General features: G+C 38.0%; 1 protein-coding gene across 1 annotated transcript; it reads right to left on the reverse strand.

Annotated features, from left to right (window-relative positions):
• Positions 1-1,097: 1,097 nt before the first annotated feature.
• LOC139971940 (saccharopine dehydrogenase-like oxidoreductase) lies at positions 1,098-23,160 on the reverse strand. The gene is made up of 12 exons (XM_071978793.1): positions 22,809-23,160; positions 17,983-18,089; positions 16,987-17,067; positions 15,035-15,164; positions 12,804-12,853; positions 10,841-10,971; positions 8,850-8,967; positions 7,137-7,256; positions 5,551-5,719; positions 4,503-4,584; positions 3,579-3,691; positions 1,098-2,454 (listed from the first exon to the last, which is right to left on the reverse strand). The coding sequence occupies exons 1-11, from the start codon at positions 22,981-22,983 to the stop codon at positions 3,592-3,594; spliced, it is 1,263 nt and encodes a 420-aa protein (XP_071834894.1). The 5' UTR covers positions 22,984-23,160; the 3' UTR covers positions 1,098-2,454; positions 3,579-3,591.
• Between the last annotated feature and the right edge of the window lie 1,090 nt (positions 23,161-24,250).

The raw sequence follows: 24,250 nt of genomic DNA on the forward strand, positions 1-24,250 counted from the left end.
ACCCTAAAACTAAAGATTTGACAAACTGTATACTTGGTACATGGATCTGTCTTAGAGTGAGCACAAGAATCTTGTTTTCTTTTGAGGTCAAAGGGCTTTCGACATAAACAGAGGTAACAGTCTAAAAACCTTGTATTTACAATAATTCCACCTGTATAATTAAATTGAACAAAATATGTGTGTACATCTGCATTTAATGAGTACAAGGATTCTAATGTTTTTCATTGAAGATCAAGAGGTCATTTGTGGTCAAGAGAGAAAAAGAAACATCTTGTAACCAGATCCACATGAGAGTAGGAACCTTGCTGATCATAAGAATTCAGGATGATAAAAACAATCTTATCTGCAATGTTATATAAAATATTTCTCTATTTGAAATTTGGTAAGGAATCACCTCAGCACCTTGTCTTTATGGTTTGTGACAAATTTATAAACTTTTGATCTCTGTTGAAAAGAAGTGACCCTTTGAACCCCTTGAAAACAATATATGGTTCTTAAATTGTAGTCAAGAAGGTGGATTTGCATGCAGAGCATAAAGTTTGATCAAGCTTCAATTTGCAGAGTTAGCAAACTTGATTCTATAGAGCTAGACAGTACACAAGAGGTCTTCCATTATTAGTTCGTTATAGTACATGAAGCCCAACACTTTCAGCATGATACTTGAGCCAAGATGACAGAGTACTAGTTATAACATGGATTCACAAATACCACACAACAATCAATATAAAACATGGGCAGTTTCCAAGGAATAATATTTCCTTTTAAAACTCCAAAAAGGTTTTCATTTGCCGTCTGGTATTCATTAAATTGTATGGAGAAGGAATCAAATTAAACTCTCAAAGAACATTCTATTCTGAGGTAAATGATTACTTTGGATTTCCTTTGAACTAGAAGCAGATGTTTTTATTTAATGAGCAGGTGCACTGAGATGTTTTGGTTTATTGATTTGTATAGCTTGTACGGAGCTATGATTCAAAAACAAGAAAAAATGTACAACCTTGACTCTTCCAAAAATAAAATTCCAGTGTATTGACGGCATAAATGTGTCTAGTCACTTAAAGACAAGAAAACTCGTAAAAAGTAAAACAAAGCTAAACTTGTATTAATTCAATATTTTATTTATGTTAAGCATTTTCGCTGTGAAGCAGTTCATGAACCATTTGGATTACATTATACTGTGATGTGGTTGCCATAGTTACAAGGCTAAAAGAGCTTGTTAGTATAGAAGCAGAAAAAAGAACACTTTTTGGATCTCCAGGTTTTTTTTTTTTTTCAGCGAAGACGCTTAATATTGATTGTTCATCAATGTTATATAGCACTGTAGTTATGGAAACATTGGCAGGCCTGTCAAGCTTCTTTCCATCACAGGTTGTTCTCCTAATGTTATGATTCTAGATTTTTTAGTAGCCAGTTGCAATTAATTGCAGCTTTTACCTCCAATTTAAACCCATTGTCTTGTTTCTAAATCTGTGCCCTCTTCAATTTAAAAGGAGACAAAGGGACAACTTTATACAATAAAAACTTGAAATTCCCCTTTTATTTTTTCCTGTTACTTTCTTTGTGCATCATACACCATCCATATAAGAGAAAGAATATTGCTGTGTATTTGATAATATAAAAATTCCATCCCAAAAACATTGAAATGAATAAAGCACAGAACTATTAATAAGACACAGTATTAACCAATGTATGAAAGGTGTATGGATACAAACGAGAAATATCATTTTGCTAGCTTTTTCCTTCACACAACCAAAGACCATTAAAATGTGTGGAAAGCTGAAGGTTTAAGCAAACCAAGTACGTTCTTTTGTCCATGGATATGCATTTTCTTTTGGCTATACCCTTACATTTATGCCTAACTGTAATAGCAAGGTGCTCACTAATGAGGATATACTGTAGGAATATACACAATTTATTATCAATTCAGTTGTAGCACATTGCAGTCATCCCATAATGCACCATTTAAAATAAACCGTAATTGTATGACATGATTGAGAAAACTGAGTACCTAGGAATTACATGGATATCAACATGGACAGAAGTGTTTTTCCTTTCTCTTAAATTGGTTAGGCTTACTGCCTACCATGATATAACAGTGTCAATATCACATCGCTTGGTTAGAATGAAATGGTTATGTTACAAACAAACCCAGATTGCTTTTCTGAGTTGGTCATTTCTGTTCTCAGATTTTAAAAGCAATGGTTAGTTCTTACATGTGTTAAATTGCACAACATCACTTGAAACTATTTGAGCATACCATTGTACTAAAAAGCAACTAATAATAATCATACATATAAATTCAAATTCATGACTTGTGGGCAAAAAATGCCACTATTTTTCCTCTTTGCATCATCAGTCCCAATTGGCTGACTTGAATTGCTCTCCTGCTTCAGAAGTTGATCACCAAAGCTGCAAGCTAGAGACAAAGTTGCCTTGGATGAATTTTGGCAAAACCTGTATTAAAAGATGAATGAAACATATTAATAGAAAAATAAATTTCTCCATTGAGGCAGCTGGCTTTCCCGATTTATAGCTGATCATGTACATAGGAGGTGCTCAATATCCATGTGATGCTACTGATGATAACAAGTATGCAGAATCTCAACATATCTCTACTCCTTTCTCCCCTAAAGCCAACACCCCCACAAAACATCCCTTCTCCTCTAAAGCCCACACCACCTCCCCACACAACACATACTTTCTCACCTAAAGCCCACACTCGTGCACCACATCCCTTCTCCCCTAAAGCCCACATCCCTTCTCCCCACACAGAACATTCCCCAACACAACATCCTTCTCCACTGAAGCCCACACCCGCAAACCACATCCCTTCTCCCCTAAAGCCCACATCCCTTCTCCCCACACAGCACATCCCCCAACACCACATCCTTCTCCACTGAAGCCCACACCCGCAAACCACATCCCTTCTCCCCTAAAGCCCACACCACCTCCCCACACAGCACATACTTTCTCCCCTAAAGCCCACACCCCCACAACACATCCCTTCTCCACTAAAGCCCACACCACCTCCCCACACAACACATCCCCCAACACCACATCCTTCGCCCCCTAAAGCCCGCACCGCGAACCACATCCCTTCTCCCCTAAAGCCCACACCACATACCCACACAACACATCCTTTCTCCCCTAAAGCCCACACCGGCAAACCACATCCCTTCTCCCCTAAAGCCCACACACCACATCCCTTCTCCCCTAAAGCCCACACCACATACCCACACAACACATCCTTTCTCCCCTAAAGCCCACACCCACAAACCATATCCCTTCTCCCCTTAAGTCCACACCCCCACAACACATCCCTTCTCCCTAAAACCCACACCCACACCCGCAAACCACATCCCTTCTCCCCTAACGCCCACACCACCTCCACCAACACCACATCCTTTCATAAGTCACATTACATAAATTATCAATTGATACTGCAAAACAGAAGGTGATTTATCGAGAGAATTCTGTGATAAACAAATGAAATCTTTCTACTTGTCCAGAACAAAACAACAAATTTCACGACAAGAGCAAAGAATGTTAGATAAGTATATATACCTAGAAAAACTTACCAAATTATTTCTTTCACTTGGATTCCACAACGGAGAAGTGGAGACCGTTCTTCTCCAACCTCGTCAGCAGGGAAGTGCCAGCGAAAGCAGCACCTGCTGGTAGGACACCACCCCTTAGCAACAGAGAAAACAAACGAACAGACTTACAGTGTGAATCTGCTACTGAAAATTCAAGAGTGTGATTTGACACTTGACTTCACAGTAAAGAATAGTGTGATTCTCTGCTGAAAAATCTCACCTGAGTGGCAAAGTCATACATCATATAAGAAATAGGAGGAGATCGGGGATTTGAAAACGAGTGGAAGAATAAAAAAGATATTATATAACATGTGTTTTGACATGCTTTTGTATACGTGAGCACAGTTTTATATATTTCAATGGTGAGGTGCGAGAAGATTGACGTAGAGCGACAGATGATTACCTTCAATAACTTTATGAATTAAATCAAGTTTTGCAGAACTAGATAGGACCCGGTATGACAGCGTCTGATATTTAATTTTTTGCATGGTTGGAACACCCCATTGTATTAACATTCATTATGACTCTCTCTCACACAGTATGTCAAGATTATCTGGATCCTACAAGCATAAAAATGTTGTTAAACCAATCTTTTCCAATGTGAAGACGGATTGTCTCAGAACTAGATAGGACCCGGTATGACAGCGTCTGATATTTGATTTTTTGCATGGTTGGAAGACCCCATTGTATTAACATTCATTATGACTCTCTGTCACACAGTATGTCAAGATAATCTGGATCCTACAAGCATAAAAATGTCATTAAACCAGATCTTTTCCAATGTGAAGACGGATTGTCTCAGGGTTTGGAGCACAAGACCTTTCTAGTCAACTTATCCAAAGTTTGTTTTATCACTTTAAACGTTTCTCTGTTTATTTGTTAATCTTACAAAAGACTCTGACTTACTTTCCGGGCATTTTATCCTGTTCTTGGAGTAATGTCAGTCCTGCTTGCACCATGGCTATTGGAGTGGATATGTATCCGGGCTCTGCAAAAACCAACGTCCGAGTAAATGTCAAAGTATAAAACAATTTAGAAACAAATGTCTAGTTTACCCAACTACTCAATTGCAGGAATTAACTGTGATTAGACACATTTTAAGGGACCTGGTTTGTAATGGAAAAAGTTGTAGGCAGTTTTGGTGTAGAATATTCTTGGACAAAAGAAGATTAGATAATTAGAAAATAAATATAAGTACTAAATCATAGTAGCGGGACATTCTCACCACCCCACAGTCAGTCAATAGGGGAACTTTCAGCAAACCCAACCACACAGCAGCACACCCTAACACACAGCAGCGCACCCTAACACACAGCACACCTTACCACACAAGAGCAAACCCAACCACACAGCAGAACAGCCTAACACACAGAGGAACACCCAACCACACTAGAGCACACCTTACCACACTACAGCACACCTTACCACACAACAGCACATCCTACTACACAGCAGCACATTCTACCACACAACAGCACATCCTACCACACAGCAGCACATTCTACCACACAACAGCACATCCTACCACACAGTAGAACACCCTTACACACAGAAGAACACCTTACCACACAACAGCAAACCTAACCACACATCAGCACATCCTACCACACAGCAGCACACCCTACCAAACTACAGCACACCCTACCACACGCTCAACCAAACAAGGCCAACCCTACCACACAAAGGCACACCCTACCGTACAACAGCACACCCTACCATACAAACAGCACACCCTACCACACAACATCACATCCTACCACAACACCAAGCAACACCATCACAGACCACCAACATGAAACACTCAAATTAAGACCAATTTCTTGTTGCCATCTTGCAAGACAAAAGTAAGTTTTAGAGTACAGTAGAATACACTTTAACACATAAACAAAAACTACAATATCATTCATCAAGTCACACCATCATGGAGCATCAGACAAATGCTTTAAAGACAGACCTGGGCCATTGACTTTGGTCACCATCTTGGTGTCATGTTTCCCAGTCTTCTCCGCCTCCTCACTGGAAAAGCCTTCGGCGAAGAAAGTCATACTAAAGGATGTGCCATCAATCTGTTCCCTGGTAGGACCTTCCTTACTAAAGGTACCCATGGAGAAAAAGCTAGGATACTAAACCAGACAGAAAAGAGAGACACCAACAAATAAATATTAAGTTATAGGAATTAACTGGAATGTGGAATGCTCTTTTCGGGTCAGTAATCTCTTACTTACTGGTCAAGTATCCCTAACCCTGACACTACTTCTGGGAAGTATACCCAAAGGCAATTAAAATATGCAAATAACCAACTTCTGACCAAAACACGGTCTCCTGTGAAGTGGTTTATATTTGATGAAGAAGCAAAAAGACTTGAACACCTTCTAAACTTGTTTATAATTTCCCAGCTATCACTTCTGTTTACTATTTCCATATTCATACATTTCTTTTATTCATGTTAGACCAAAAAAACAATGTTAATAACAAAGCATTCATTGCTTTTTCTTCACAATTGTCGGCAATGTATTACAGTTGCCCAATTGTATTACTAAACCTTCCTTCAAATAAAAAAACATAGAATTTAACTTAAAAAATTATGTGTATCTGTTTTCTATTTCATAATCAGCACATGTGACTTAGTTCAGTTGGAGCCCACCTTTACATTAGTCACAGTGATTAAGTAGTCCCATATAGCTCTGAGCAATAACTTTATGAATTTAAAGTTACAGCACATTTTTGTGTGTGTTTGAGCAACAATTTTTCCAAACCTACATTACTCAGTGATTCAGTAATGGGCTATATATGACTATACCATGAACTCATGTGAATTAGTTCAGTTGAGTTTGAAGTTATAGCAGTTTTTTCTTGAGCTACAATTTTTCCAAACCTGCCAGGTACAACCTAAGTAGGACTGATCAAGTTTGATCATTCTATGAATCCCGTCCGTTTTTATATTTTTTTTTTATTAACAAAGCAAATTAGAATTTGTCAAACATTTTCCATTGTTACATCACTATTTGAAATGATGGTTGACTGGTCTCATTAATGAACAACATAGTTATAAGATTATAGCATCAAACACAGGGTTACCAGCATGGTTTGCCCCTAGGGCCTGAAAGTTGTGGGGACTTGGATGTCCTAAAGACTATCTAAGCTAATGTTGGGACTTTATGAAAATCCAGAGAAAAAAATTTGGTATAGGCTCTAATTTGGCTATGCTGCAGTGTGTTAGGATAATAGTAGGATAATAGAAATTCGCGGAAAAAGCTAATGCCTGTTTCAACTGGGACGGAAAGATTGTGGCTATTGCCAGAATTCTGGCATTCCTGCAAACAGTATCCAATCATAAAGGCAGAATAATGCCAGTGCCTTTTTTCTACAGGCAAACAGCGAAATTCCACTGTCATTTTAGCCAGCAAATTGCCTAAAGTTTGAGGCCAGCATTTCTATATAAGCTCTCCCCAACCATTGCCAACAGAGCAAAGTATGAAGACCTATAAGAAGGAGCAGTCACTTTTCTTGGAGAGCTGGAGGACCCTGTGATTGACTTACCTTCAACAGAAGATTTCTTCCAAATTCATAACCTGCCAACAATCCGAAAAACATTCCACCGAGGAACAAGCAGAAGAGAGAATAGAGACCAGACAACGAAACATAGGCACCATATTGGACCTGCGGGTAGCAAGAAATACCATGCATTCAACGATATTTACTGATATTTATTAGAAAGACAACTTTAGGAGTAGGAAGTACTATTCATCAAATGTCTTATGATAATATGGGCCATCAATACCAGTTCTTTTGCCTCCACATACGACATGCCAGTAACGGTGTATTTATTATCACCATTGAGCATCCAATCATTTATAATGCCTTATAGGAATATTGCAGCACTGGTAAAGTTGTTTGTTTCAAACAACTTTACTTGCTGTATACTTTTCACTTCGGTGATAGCTATAGCTGACAAAGGTCCCAGGAGGGGCCAACAATTATCCACATATTGTAATAATCAGAATTTCTACTTTGCCAACTATGAGCCCTGTCCAAAACACTCCAAAACTTCAAAACACTTCATAGATGATATCAACTCATTTCATCACACAATCAAATTCACTTCATATTTTTTCAAGACATCATATGATGTTCACTTTTTGGTCATCACTGTTACTCTACAAAATGGCTCACTCAAAGCTGACTTGTTCAATAAACCCACAAACAAGCACAGCTACCTTTTACCAAGCAGTTGTCATCCATGTCATTGTAACAGAAACATTCTGTACTCTCAAGCATTGCATATTCGATGCATTTGCTCTTCTGAAGAAGATTTTGATTCTGATTTTTTCTGATTTTGAATTTGACACCAAGGAACACCAGACTGTATTTTGTGGGCTCTATTGAACATGCTATACAAATACACTGAAAACTTTACGTACTTAACTGGTCAAACAAGTTCAAAAGGGAACCATTGGTTACTGAATTCCAACATGGTCTCCTCACTGGCAGATATCATTCAGAAGAATTTCCACAAACTTCAGAGCACCGAACATGTGAAATCTGGTACACTCAGACCACCTGTCATTTCATTTACGAGATCTAGTAATCTAAGGGACCTTTTAGTTTGGGCAGCTTTTCAGGATACCAAGAACATTTCTGGGAACTGAATCAAAAAACCACGGCACCATCCGGTTTAAACGTTAGAAACGACTTGCCCTCCCAGATAAGTCAAAGCAATTATTTTTTTTATTTTTTATTATTATTTAGGTTTACAGTCTTGTTCAGGGCCAAGGCCCTCTCACACGACTTTAAAACCCTGGTAATTGGTAACTTGACACACCTACACACCAAAGTGTGCACAATTCAATCAATCTCTCCTGGGGGACCATAGTGCACCACAACCATGTGTCCCCCGGGGGACTTCCCATAGGGTGCAGCCACAAACCGGCGCACGCAACTATATTTACAAGTACCTCGCAGGTCCCCATTTATACACCTGGGTGAAGAGAGGCAATGGAGATAAAGCACCTTGCCCAAGGACACAACGCAATGATCTGGCCAGGGCTCGAACCTGTAATCCTTAGATCACAAGTCCACTGCCTTAACCACAAGTCCTCAATTCCTTTGAAGTTACGACGGAATTGGATTACAAAATAATCCCATTTCCCAAAACGTCTGCTAATCCAGCAGAAACTCATTTATAGTCTTACTATGCCTCAGAATATGCCATTTGAGGGTTAAATTGTGACCTTTTTTTTTTTGTATACTTACTGGCCTTTTTTCTTGGTTTCTATAGAGAAATCCTTGAGACCGCCTGACCACAGATGCATCTGCACCTGGAAAGGGAATGCACCATCTCTGAAGATCATCGTTGAAGAAATAAGAGGGCCTAACAAAAACAAAAAGAATCATTAATGCTGATTGCTCTAGATGCACTTCAATCGAAACATATTACTAGATGGAATGCACATGCAGGCAAATACACTAGGCTTTGTGGCATGTGAACTTAACATTTAACAAACAAACCAATAGATTTTCATATTTTTCCTTTCTAAAATTTATATATAATCTCATAACGCCCTTTGTAAAGTTTCCTTATTTAATCTAATATAGATGAATTACTATGGAACATAACCATATCACCCACATGAATTACTATGGACCACCACATTACTAACCACATGAATTACCATGGACCACCTTATTATTACCCACATGAATTACCATGGACCACCACATTACTAACCACATGAATTACCATGGACCACCTTATTATTACCCACATGAATTACCATGGACCATCAAATTATTACCCACATGAATTAATATGGACCATCACATTATTACCCACATGAATTACTATGGAACACCACATTAATACCCACATGAATTACTATGAAACATCAGTTTTACCCCACATGAATACTATGGACCACCACAATATTACCCACATGAATTACCATGGACCACCACATTATTATCCACATGAATTACCATGGATCATCACATTATTACCCACATGAACTACTATGGAACATCACAATAATTTCCCACATGCATTACTATGGACCACCACATTATTATCCACATGAATTACCATGGACCACCACATTATTACCCACATGAATTACCATGGACCATCAAATTATTACCCACATGAATTAATATGGACCATCACATTATTACCCACATGAATTACTATGGAACATCACATTAATACCCACATGAATTACTATGAAACATCAGTTTTACCCCACATGAATACTATGGACCACCACAATATTACCCACATGAATTACTATGGACCACCAAATTATTACCCACATGAATTACCATGGACCACCAAATTATTACCCACATGAATTAACATGGACAATCACATTATTACCCACATGAATTACTATGGAACATTACATTAATACACACATGAATTACTATGGACCATCACTATATTACACACATGAATTACTATGGAACACTACATTATTACCCACATGAATTACTATGGAACATCACATTATTACCCACATGAATTACTATGGAACATCACATTATTTCCCCAATGTATTACTATGGAACATCACATTATTACCCACTTGAATTACTATGGAACATCACATTATTTCCCACATGAATTACTATGGACCATCACATTATTACCCATATGCATTACTATGGACCATCACATTACCCACATGAACTGCTATGGAACATCACTATATTACCCACATGAACTACTATGGAACATCACAATAATTTCCCACATGAATTACTATGGACCATCACATTATTACCCACATGCATTACTATGGACCACCACATTATTACCCACATGAATCACTATGGACCATCACATTATACCCATATGCATAACTATGGACCATCACATTATTACCCACATGAATTGCTATGGAACATCACTATATTACCCACATGAACTACTATGAAACATCACAATAATTTCTCACATGAATTACTATGGACCATCACATTATTACCCATATGCATAACTATGGACCATCACATTATTACCCACATGAATCGCTATGGAACATCACTATATTACCCACATGAACTACTATGGAATATCACAATAATTTCCCACATGAATTACTATGGACCATCACATTATTATCCATATGCATTACTATGGAACATCACATTATTACCCACATTAATTGCTATGGACCATCACTATATTACCCACATGAACTACTATGGACCATTAAACTTGTCTTCTTATAGTATGTTAATCCACCTACCTTTTTGACAGTTTGGGAGTGTACTTTGGCAGCGGTTCTTTCTTATTCTCTTTTCTCAGAGCAACTAGTTCTTTAGCATTGGCAAATCCATATATTGCTGAATGCCAGGTACCAAAGTTGACTGCTCCCCCCTGAAAAAATAAATACAAAATGGATACTAGTTGCAAATTAGAGTCACAACAGACGTCACACAAATGATATATTTACACAGGATAGGAATATGCTGCATTTGAGCACCATTTCATTGCCACAATTTACAAGTTACACTAGATCTAGGCAACTTTATGAATATTCAGCATATATGTCTTGAATGTGCAAATACACCTATCACAACATCAACATCTACTGCACCCCTTTTCTTTTGTCCCTGTAATTTGCCCTATTCCTCCCAATGAGGTCAATCAGGGGATATGTCTTATATTCAATGGTCACTCCGCACCTTCGGAGGTCAGCGCATGTGGCCACATATACCAGATGATAATATCGTCAACAACTTCCATTTATAGAAAATGTCATAGCTTAACAGTTATACCCAATGTCGATATACCAATCAAGTCTCATGAGGAGGAGGGAGAATAAGACAGATGCCTCCCTCTCATGCAAGCAATTATCACAAAACATAACACTTCCTCTTTATCTTAGGTTTCCTCTGATAGCATTGATATGTTGGTTAAAAACAAACTCGACAACTATGAGTGTAGTTTCTGAACATAACTAGTTAAGTATTAACCATATGTGCCTTTGAAATGTGTAAAATGTATCAACTCGAGTGCATTGAAGGTGGACTTTGTAACAGTCTCAGCACGGCAGGCCATCTTCATATACATTTCTTTCTTATCTATTATATATTATTATTCTTTATTATTTCATCATCCAATGTTTTATGAATTCTAATATATTTCAGCCAACTTCCCAAAATTGCTTTCGATCCCATGATCATCTTGTTCTCGGTAAATAAACTGCTCCCTTAGTAAACAAATATTTTGTACCCTTTCTCAATTCCAAATTTATCAATAAGGATATTCAGATGATTATTAAATTTTAATCATAACTTCTTTTGTTTTCTTCTATGCATCATCATCTTCTATTCATATGCTCATTTATGAGATTCATATCTTTCCTTTCTTCTCTCTTGTGTTTTTTTATTTTCTACTGATATTTTAATTTCTTTGTAATTTGTATCTATGCCATCAAATATTTGAAAGGCCTGTGATAATGATCCTGAAAGGATGAAAATGAAAAAAAATGTTTTCTGTTTCTGGGTAAAACGAAACCTTGACAGGCTCTCTGCATGATACAAGCAGAACAAGAATTAGTCAAATTGGGTAAATGTTTCATCAAGAATCCCTTTTATTTTTTGGTTGCTCATTTTTGGTTCACTATCAATATTGAGTTGACAATTGAATTACCCATACAGTGGCAGATATACTTGACTTGTGACAGTCAAAAAGAGGTCCAAAAAGTTGCAAACCTTGCTTGGTTTGGATATTTATGAGTGACAAACTTACATGTCTCCCTAACAACTACTGCACTCACATTATACCATGTCCTCAAATCAGGTGACATGGTGATTATTTGACTCTGATCTCCCACAGAGATTAGATGCCTTTGGCACATTTGCCTCCAAATTGAAGCACCTCTCCTCCCAAAGGTGTCTCATGGTCGGAATTCAACCTGAGCTACTCATAACAGAATGAGGAGCTTGGTGTCCTAAAACGCATCAGCCAACCAATTCCCAGCAGGACTGCCAATTCTACCATTAGAATTATCAAATTACCTACTCAACTCAAAGAGCATAATGTAGTTTGGCCAGCTGTATTCATACTTTGAGAAACACTCTTGTAAATTTTGTCAAAATTGTCTACAGGAATGAAAACAATTGCATCCAATAAACACCAGCAATGATACATCGAAAGACATATCGGTTTGCCATTAACTACACTAGAGTATTAAGTAGACCAACCTTTGGACCTGTGTTCAATGATAGGTAACTCTCCAATGAATTCAGGATGCCTGAAGAGGTAATTAAATATTAAAGACAAAGCATGAAAAAAATTATCCAAATGATGAATTATGAGAGCTTTATTAAAAAAAAATTTGTTCGAGGTAGCAAAGAGCTGCATGAATATTATCTTGTTTTTGAGAGAACACTTACGTCGAAGAACCACTATCATGGATAAAAGTTTGCATGTATACCCTGACAACTATCTCAATATCTTGGTCTCCAAGCAACCATTATTCAAAAGCAAATGTTATTACATCTTAAAGTAAAGTCTTTTGAATGCTATTATTCTGAAAACTATCATTTTTGGTATAAGAATCATTTGAACAAAAAAGTATAAACAGTGGGTTCAGGAGTAATTTTGCTGTATGATTGATCACATCAGTGGCATAGCCAGCATTCTGTTGTTAAGGGGCAAGATTTTTTCTTAAGGGGGGCAACCCTGTAATGGTTTCAATTCCATCGTTTCGAAATACGCTATAGGGCCTACGGTTTAACAAATAACAGTAATGCAGCGTGTGTAAATGAATAAATAATTCCGCACATTATGAAAAGGATACAATGAATAAATTAGCTACTCTAATTCACTACATGCCCAGTTTTCCACACAAACAAGTTTCACTAGGCCAATAGGGCCTATACGTGCAGTGAAAATTCTCCACGAGTGGCATCATTGGTCGCTGAAATTGCACATGGGTTGCTACAGTAGCACTAGTTTGTAATGGTTTTACAACCGGCTAAATTATTGTCTCTTATTCTGTAGGACGATATTGATCAACGGTCTCCGTATGTAGGTATGATGAAGGCCCAAAATGTGTTATAACTTGGTCTGATAACCAAGTTCTGACCTTATATGAAGTATGAACATGAGCCCTGAGGTAATAGAACTCGAAAAAATCTAAAAAAGAAGTATTTTGAATACATCACTGGATTTCATTTGGGGGGGGGAGAAGACTGTAGCCCAAAGCAAATTTGGGGGGCACTGCCCCCCCTCTGGCTTTGCCACTGGATCACATACAACCTGTGGCAGGTGTGCTAACTATTGAAGAGAAGAATGCAAAAGATGGGTTTTGGGGAGGGGGGGGAGAGGAAAGGTTTTAAATGGGTTGAGTGGTATTAGTAAGAAGAAAGTCCTTGAAGAATTAATTTCACATTGAGTGATGAGATTAACTAGCCAGACACTGGCAATGACTCATTTTGTGGTCACCTCTTGTGTACATTCTCTTTCATCACTGCTCGCTTTCAAACATGTGATGTCGCACATGTGGTGTCGCACACCGACACATGTGGTGTCCCACACCGCTGAACTGATCTCGACCCAAGTCCGACTGGACCGCCCATATATATGTTAAATACTGGATAGAAGGGCAGTGAATATGTGCTTAAGACGAGATGACTTTTCAAGATTTTGTCAGTTTAAGGTAATGTTGGCTTCAGTCAGGGAAACTCAGGGAAACTCATGCAACGATTTCATGAATTAAGTAGGGATGGAAGGAGGGAAATTCCCTTTTATGCTGCTGCACATGGATTATCTAGTATTCATTCATACTTAGTAAAGATTCCTAAATCCTATTGGTCCATTCAGGTCAGCTGACCGTGGTTAATCCTGTGAGTAAACGCACGGTAAAAACGGGGTATCACTTTAATAAATCTTTGGTTATATGTAACCAAAAATGTTTTGTTTTATGATTTTTCCCCCACACAAATGGTAGTGTATGAATGAACGGGGTTAATCAACGGTCTAGCGTGCGTTACTCACATGATTAATGCACTCCGGGTGTTAATGCTATCGCTGGATGCACTCGGGCTCCGCCCTCGTGCATCGCTTGCATTATCCCCCGATCGTGCATTAATCCTGTGAGTAACGCACGCTAGACCGTTGATTAACCCCTTAATTATACTGCCCATTCCTGACCTTTGCCAATCTTGTGGAAATAAGTTGCATTTGACCTGATGAGCACCGGTCAATAATGGAAAAAAGTTGTTGAGTAAGCTCAACAGCCTTCAGTGTGCAGTTGTTAAGACTATGGGTCTACCTGACAAGAGGGTAAAGATTAGTCTGGTCTATTTCAGTCAAGGCAGTGTGCGGCCAGCTTTACAATCAACCCATACTAAATAAGTGGTGCTGATAACAACATGAGTGTTCAGCACGGTCACCGAAAACATGCGCCCACTGTTCTTATAATACTAACCAGGGAATTTCTCTCTGGTAAACTGGACACCAAATTCAGCTGGGATGCTGTCAAATCCACAGGCTCCAACTACATAGACACCAGCTTCACTGGCTTGCTGGTTGTACTTTACCTCCATTGACTCCAAGAACTAAAAGAAAACACAAAGAAAATTTGAATTTTAAATATTTCATAATTATATATTATATTAAATAATGAAATTTAAATAACTGAGTTATTTGCTTATCGCGAATAATCATGACCTAATTAAGACAGAGCAAACGTCTACTTAATTAAATACAAGTTAATGAAGAAGTACATTCACTCCATTGACTCTTAGAAAGGATTTTATTGTTGATATGCCATAGTCCAATGAAACAAGAAAAATGTGAATGCTACTGTATGGCAGTTTCAGCAGCTACAGTACTGTACATTGTTTTCAATATGTTCAACTCAAAAATATGTTAAATGTCTGGAATGCTCCTGTAAGGCTCAATGGATGACATATTCTACTCCTTGGTTCAGGCCTAAAGATTACTTGTTAATGAATTATTTTATAAATTCTTATTCAAGAAAAATGAAACCATTTTTATTTTAATTTCATACAACCAACAGATGATGACACCAAACACCATTTTCCTTCATAAATATGAAAGGCACTGATGCATATTATATCTGGCTATGGAGATTTGCATTACTTTGGAGCAGCTGTCCTGATGATCCCTGTGCTAGACTAAGTAGTCCAGCCACTTTGACTGATGACCCTTTGATATTTAATGGCTCATTTCTCAACAAAAAAAGGGGGTGGGGTTAAAAATAAAATCTGAAGTTTTAGTAATTTCTTTACTGGCCTACAGTACAACACACAAAAATAAATTTTATTTCTATATGTTAACCCTTGAACCTTACACAGAAACACAGAGCCGACCATTCTAGCATATTTCAGCACATTATTCAGTGGATAACTATGTATCTATAGATACTAGATATAAGCAAAACATCATTATTATTGGAAGCCCTCCCCACATTCCAGACTTACAAATTATTGAGTTACTCTTAGTCATTCAAAAACAGGATGACATTCCATACTCAGCCAATGAGTCACCTTATAATAATCACAAGTCTATCACTGGGAGGATGGAATCTCAACTAATAATGCCAGCAAAGATACACACAGTCTGAGCCACTGAATCCCTTACACATGTATTCATCTCAGCATTATAGTCGATACAGGATTCTGTTTAACTATAAAATGTTCATTCTCACTCACACTGATATCTCAAGCAGTACAAAAAATAACTAAAAAAGGTGAAGGGGTTCTCTTAAGAACAAGTGAATATGTTTCCCTTTTCGTACAGTATTTAAGAAAAATTGATATTAAAAGCAACAATGAGCAAGTTATGTTTATTAAATACAAAATATTAAGGTGTATTGTTGATGTTGTTGTCCTACATTGTTTTAAATACATGTTAGCCTATTGTATCACTGTTGCAAGAGCGTTAATACTTTGCAAAATTATGTTTTTCGATACGTTTAAAGCGACAAATCTAGCACAGTTTCTGGACTACAGGTATGATACAGTACTTTCAGAGAATATAGCTTGGCCTCAGCTACTGTCAGTGCATCAATTGAGAACAACATTACAGTGCAGATGTTACTATTTAAGTGTTCATGTTGTCAGTGCAGCCACAACTTTGGAATGACCTCTTGGTTTATAATTTCAGAGAAATCTGATGGCATTGCTAGACACTGTCACCATACCTTTAATGCCAATATGCAACCAGCTGAATAAAATGAAATTGATTAATTTATTACCATCATTTTCATACAAATTTCGAGCTCAATAATTTTTATCATGGCGGCAATTGAGCAAGTTTGGTTGGTTTTTACAATTATTTCTTATTGCTGTACCTGAAAATCGATAAGAGTTTTAATATTACAGAATATTACCTAAAGTTGGTATTGAAGCTTACCCATGGTTCTCCACTGATATCAATGTGATGGCTACCATTCTCCACACAGGCCTTTACCACAGCTTCACCAAAGAATCGATACTGGGTGAAGAAAAGAATAATAAGTCCATGATGCATAAATTAAAAAACCTCTCTACACCAAAAATAACCATCCAGATACATATGCCCTTACCAGTGGTTATATTTCCCATGTACTAAAAACGCTGAATTTTCAACGTACCTGTAGGTTCCGGCATTGATTTTGGCTCATTTTGAAACAGAAATTTGGGCACTACAATTTCATATTCATATTAGCGGTTATATTACTACATACAGTAGCTACAGTAATTGTTGACTTGTTGCACATTGAAATCACCCAATATGCTCCATGCAAATACAAACTTTGTTCAAGTTCTATGCATGAGACAGGAGACTTTCAAGATATGTTCTGACCTTTCTTGACCTTTAATCTCCACTGTAGGTAATGAAAACCCTCTGTCATAATATGAATGCTGCACACCAAGTATGCCTCACAACGACATTCCCCTTCTTGAGGTATCTTGTTTCTAAAGGTTCCACAGGTTGACCACACATGACATTTGACCTCCATGAAACACTGTCTACAGACATGTTATACATAAGGCTTATCTATGATGCATGTTGGGCATTCCTTTTCCAATTTCTGGTGTAAACTTTACAAACTGCTGACGACCACATCATGGACCGTTGAATTGCCCTCATTCACGACATTATTTCACCGAAAAATTTGAGTAATTGCAAATCAAAAATTTCTGACTTCTCAAGAAGAGCAAACAATGTGAAACTATTTCTGTATTGATGTGTAGGCCTTGGTTGAAATATTAAAGGGAGAGGAGCATGTCTTTCTTTTCATCCTATTCCTATCATCAGATCCATCCCAATCCTCAACACCTACTGTATACAAGAACCATTTCCCCCAAACTTCCTGTTTTCTGCCGAGCTACGCTAAGTGTAAACTAAAATCTAAGGCCCACATACCGGTCCAACACAGTTCAACACCAGTTTGGTGCTCTGACACATGGAAGTAAGAGAGAGATCATCCTTGACATCAGCAGGCAAAAGTTCAACGGAAGACAGATCCAATCCTGGCAAAACAAAAAACAAAATAAAATGTACAGTACAAATATATTTAAAAGTTGGAAATATATCCATGTTCATTATAGTCAAAATTCTATCTTCATATTTCATTCTGTCACTGAGATATCAAGTATAACAACCTTAAATAATTCCCTTTACTTGAACGATTACATCCGGTAAAGAGAACTTTATAAACATGTTATCCATTCAACCTTGCTTACAGCGACAAATTTACAAATTTATAAACTCCTACCAACAGTGTCTTCACATGCATTTGCACGCCATATTAAAAACTACCTGTATATAAGGTTATTGAACTTATTATCCTTGAGCAGAAATTGAGAGGATCCATAGGCTAAGAAATACTTTGTGGAATCCCTGACGTATACAAGCTAAGGAACAATCATACAAGTCTAAGAAATTACTTGGTGAAAGTGTAGGATTTAGCTTAACCTTCTTTATTTTTCATTTGTCCAGCAAAGGATTATTATGGATGCTTTTAACTCCGACAACTCATTTAATCGGTCAAATTATATTCAAGAGTGTGCCCAAGAGGTACAGCTACAGTATAGCACCCAAAGTTATCCAAGACACACATCACTGTTATACACATCACTGTCCAACATTTTCCTTTGTAGCAGCAGGGAATATTTTAGCACACCGGTGCACCGTAGAAAAGACTTTTTAATGCTGAACACTACATGATGGAATAAGCATCAACCTTTCAACTGTGCATCACCCTAGCCGTCTGCAACAATTACTTAATGCTGAACACTACATGGTGGCATTATAAGCATCAACCTTTCAACTGTGCATCGCCCTAGCCGTCTGCAACAATTACTTAATGCTGAACACTACATGGTGGCATTATAAGCATCAACCTTTCAACTGTGCATCGCCCTAGCCGTCTGCAACAATTACTTAATGCTGAACACTACATGGTGGCATTATAAGAATAAACCTTTCAACTGTGCATCACCCTAGCCGTCTGAAACAATTACTTAATGCTGAACACTACATGATGGAATAAGCATCAACCTTTCAACTGTGCATCGCCCTAGCCGTCTGCAACAATTACTTAATGCTGAACACTACATGGTGGCATTATAAGAATAAACCTTTCAACTGTGCATCACCCTAGCCGTCTGAAACAATTACTTAATGCTGAACACTACATGATGGAATAAGCATCAACCTTTCAACTGTGCATCGCCCTAGCCGTCTGCAACAATTACTTAATGCTGAACACTACATGGTGGCATTATAAGAATCAACCTTTCAACTGTGCATCACCCTAGCCGTCTGTAACAATTACTGTATGCTGAACACATGGTGGCATTATAAGAATCAACCTTTCAACTGTGCATCGCCCTAGCCGTCTGAAACACTTAATGCTGAACACTACATGATGGAATAAGCATCAACCTTTCAACTGTGCATCGCCTTAGCCGTCTGAAACAATTACTTAATTCTGAACATTACTTTTATGCATATTAAAAATGCTACTGTAGCTTTAATGCTAGCTTTAGTATACATCTTGACCAAGTTACCTGTACATCATGTATCATAGCAATATTCTGTATGCCATTTATATACAGACTTAGCCTACAGCATTTCACACATGTAGCACAAACATTGTAAACTTTCTTTACACAACATTAACATTACTGTACCAGATACATGGTACATGGCATATCATATGACTCATGTTCAGTGCAGCAATGTGACACAAAGCCTGTAATGTAACCGAGCCTGATCAGGCTGCCAGTTAAGCCAAGGTTAATCAAACCCAAAGCCAAAGAAATCTAGCAAACTCTTGTCTAGAGATTAAAGCAAGTCATCAGACTCAGTCAACATTTCTCCCTGGAAGAGATTATTTACTCTTCCAGATAAAGTTCACCATGAGAAGCTCCAATACTTCCCTGAAACTGTCTGTCTGTCTAACATTCATGAGCAAACATAGTTCCCTTTATATCTAGTGCTGCCTTCCAGGCTGCATGGATACAGAATCTGTACTCAAATGTAATAACTTTTACTGAAAAATCTATGGGCACAGTTTAACAAGTACATGCATCATGTGCTATGCAGTGTTCTGTTTGTTTGGGTAAAATGTATGTATATGTAGGCTATTTAGCTATTTAATAAATATTTGTTGTTAGAGTCTAAAACTCCTGTTGTAGTCTGTTACTTACTGTAGATCAAAATCATTGATCAACATGGCTAAGGTGATTATATAAAAGTAGTCTTTACATCATGGGTCATCTACATACTGTTAATGTATAGTACTGTACACTGCTCCCAAATCTTTAAGAGAGGCCAAACATGGCCGAATTCCATCACAAAATTCTCTGCAAAAAAGTGCAAAGATGGAGAGCATTGTTTTGTTCACAGAAACAATAGTATATTTTGTACAAGGGAAATTTCTGAATCTTCAAATGCTACTCAAAATTTGAATGCGAAACTATTCTGTGCATGGTCAGCAATTATCAAGCTTGTATTAAATATTTAGTCGTTTTACTTTCCTCTTGAACAGAGCATCTTACCTGGGACTCTAAATTTTCTTGGAAATCAGAAGTTTTGATAATTTAGGTGGGTAGAATCTCCAGGAAATGAGACTTGGAAGCTTGTGCAACACTTACTCAAAATCACTAAACTGCTGTGTATAATACACTTACACTTATACAGTCTCCCTATAAAGATGGATTCATCCACAGTATTCCCTACCCTTAACTCCTTCTGGTAAGTGTATACCCAGAATGCAAATGTGCTGTCGTGCATCAGTGTTTCACTGAAACTCTCACTATGTACAGTATGCTACAATTTAATTGGATGTTCAATACGTACAGTACATGACTCATGTGGCATTCACAGTGAGAAGAATTTGCATCAAATGTCACAGAACAGTACCTGAAAGCATCTGCTGTAATGTACACATCAATTGCTAAGTATGCTAATCAATTTGATGAATGTCACTTAACATTGCTTGGCAAATATTAACAGAATCAGTAAACACATTCATGAACAGTATGTGTGTTCAAACTGTCTATCTTTAGTAATGACATTTTCACTTGGACCTCTTCTTGTTCTTGACAGGTCTCGCAGATGAGTATATTCACACTGTTACCAATCCATGATCAATAATTTGCTACCATATGTACTCTATGAGATTTTCCATAGCTATATCATAATCTTTGTGCTCCCACCCCCCCCCCCCCCTCACAAATGAAACGTCTATACGGTATATACTGTAAGTACATTTATAAGCCCATGTAGTATATATTGTTACAACTCACTTCAATGTTGAATAAGCTCCATTTATCATTACCGTAGGCTACATTTTTCATATTTGAAAGTGCTCTGAAAGTATTATGTGCTTCAACTCATGAACATGGAAATAAGACCGAATTTGAGCATATTTATTGCTGAGTGCCAGTGATGACAACTAGCGACGTTACTAGTAGTAATAGGGTTGGTACCAGCTCCACTACTAAGTTGAAAGTTGAAGGTTTACAGTCTTGTAAATTAAAGCCCTCTCACACGCCTTAACAACTTAACAACCCTGGTCATTGGTAACTTGTCACACCCACACACCAAAGTGTGCACAATTCAATCAATCTCTTGGGGCACCACATCCACGTGTCCCCCGGGGGGACTTCCGATAGGGCGCAACCACAAACCGGCGCACACAACTATATTTTCAAGTTACCTCGCAATTAGTCCCCATTTATACACATGGGTGAAGAGAGGCAATAGAGATAAAGAGCATTGCCCAAGGACACACAATGATCTGGCCAGGACTCGAACCTGCAAGCCTTAGATCACGAGTCCAACTGCCTTAACCACTTGACCACAACGCCCCCCTAAGTTGAAATTCCATATTGCAGAATGCACGCAATCCTCAAAATCCTGCTGTTAAATTTGTAAGTCGCAAATGTAAATTTGTCAGTTCTTATGCTATGGAGACATGTTTTACAGATTTCCTTGGTTCCTTCTGTGGGTCAAGAATTGGGAAAAATTGCTTTTCCTCATGTTTTGATGGCCTATTACTACAACCAAATGCTTGGCACATCGGCATTTTCAAAATAGTGATAGCGTGGGTATAGCGTATACTCAGCTGTGTTTACAAAACAAAGTGAACGCATACTTCACACTATAAGAGTTATGAATAATTCATGAGTTGGTTTCGAACATATCCGTCATTGAAACTGCATGATAAGGAACTTGCATCAATTTGCAAATGTTGACCTTAAAAATATGGATTTTCTGTTACCAGTGTGGCATTTATATATTATTTTGGATGCTCACAACAGTTTCTATAACCAATTGGACTATTCTATTAAAGGCTTTACTGCCTAGGCCTAAGGCTTAAGTTTAAACATGCATGGATTTGAGAAATTACTCAACAGTCCGATAATGCATGAAAAAAGGAGGGCAATGAAGGGGAAGATAATGGCATGCAATACTTTCATGTCATTGTTAGGTTTACTTAAATAATGCTTTGGCTAGATCTAGGCATAGAAATATTTTCCTAACATTTCAAAAGTTCTTTATTGTTTTTGTATATCTCATTCTCACGTGGGCTAAGGCATTTAACTTTCCTGCAAACAAGGTAGCACATTCTAGGCTAAACAACAAGTGCTACTTCCATCATTTTATAATGACAATAGATTCCAACAATGTGAATGTTAACACAAAGGATACTCAGACATTGTTGTCATTTTCATCACCTGTTATCTCGCCCGCTTTTTTCAAACAATTCTGTAGTTTTTCTGCGTTCCTTCCTGCAACAGCCCACTTAAAGTTCAGGATGTCATTTGTCTTCCTGGCTACTTCTTCAACTACAAATTGACCAGTAAATCCAGATGCTCCGAACACCACCAAGTCGTATTTCCTTTCGGCCATGTTTTTTACTTACTCGTATGCGAAGTCGGGGTCGTCGCGTTGTGATTGAAAAGTAAAATGTCCTTGTCGGTCACGACAGTTAAATGGATTTCCCCAATGTCTGGAATCCTACTCACAGTGAATGTTACACTGCACAAAGTGATATTCTCTTTTAGACATGTGTGTTCACTGGCGTGCTGTCATGTGTGCTAGGCTAGGCTTTGATGTAAACAAAATATTCTTCAGCGGTTGATATATGTTAAGTGTTTCATGGCGACGACATTTGTAAACCACGCCCAAACATGTGTCAGTTGGCTGGTAGGATGATGAGTAAGTGGACCTTGAAGAACAATTTCAAAGACAAAACTCAGTGGGGAAGAATTTCAAATAAAGACTTTCTTCAAATAGTACAGAGCAAGGGCATAGGAACCGGTGGGGAGGGGGGGGGGGCTCTAGCCCCCAGTGAAAAATATGGAGGGGCGGAAGTACCATTCCGCCCCCCCCCCCGCTCCGCAAGTCAGAAAACCCCTTTTTCATTTCCAAGGGACACCCCCTCCCCTAAGACCCCTCCCCCAGGCCGGCCATCAGTCTTCAGCCCCCCCCAACCTTCCTACGCCACTGGTACAGAAGACATGAACTTTGCGCGCAGCCGTTCGAGTTGATTTGGGAATGTTTCCCATGTTAAAATCCCATGACAATGTACTGTTTTTGTACCCATTACCTGATTGATTAGATAATTAACCCACAGTGCAGAATTACCGGTCAGTATACGTTGTTGTAGTGACAGAGAGGCTTGAAATCCTTGTCAGCATCATTAAAACTTGTTTTGCTCACAGGTTTTTAGTAAATGGAGTGGTCTCTTCAACTACGGCCTCATAGACAACGGATGCATATCTTAGGCTTATGCATGGGTTTCACTCGAATCCCGTTTTATCGAGTACATAATAGTGATTCAGTATCATCCCTCTGACTCCTTGTTTTTGACTGAATCTAACAATGACACTTACAATGAAACTGGTCCTGCTTATAGCCTACCGATATGTAGAAAGTCAAATATTGGTGACTCATGGTCAAAACTGCAACTTGTAAGTATTTTACAATACATTTAATACATTACATACAATACACTCAATACATTTTCCCTCTGTAGCCAATTGCTCAATGTCGCAAGACGGTACTTTTAAAACATGCAGCAATCTTCAGCAACTTACAAATGGCGAATACAGTCGGCCTACTTGTAATATTTGTGGTAATATTTGAGGTCAAACTTTGATAATTGTAGTGTACT

The sequence above is a fragment of the Apostichopus japonicus genome, chromosome 8 (assembly GCF_037975245.1).
Source record: "Apostichopus japonicus isolate 1M-3 chromosome 8, ASM3797524v1, whole genome shotgun sequence".
NCBI lineage: Eukaryota > Metazoa > Echinodermata > Holothuroidea > Aspidochirotida > Stichopodidae > Apostichopus > Apostichopus japonicus.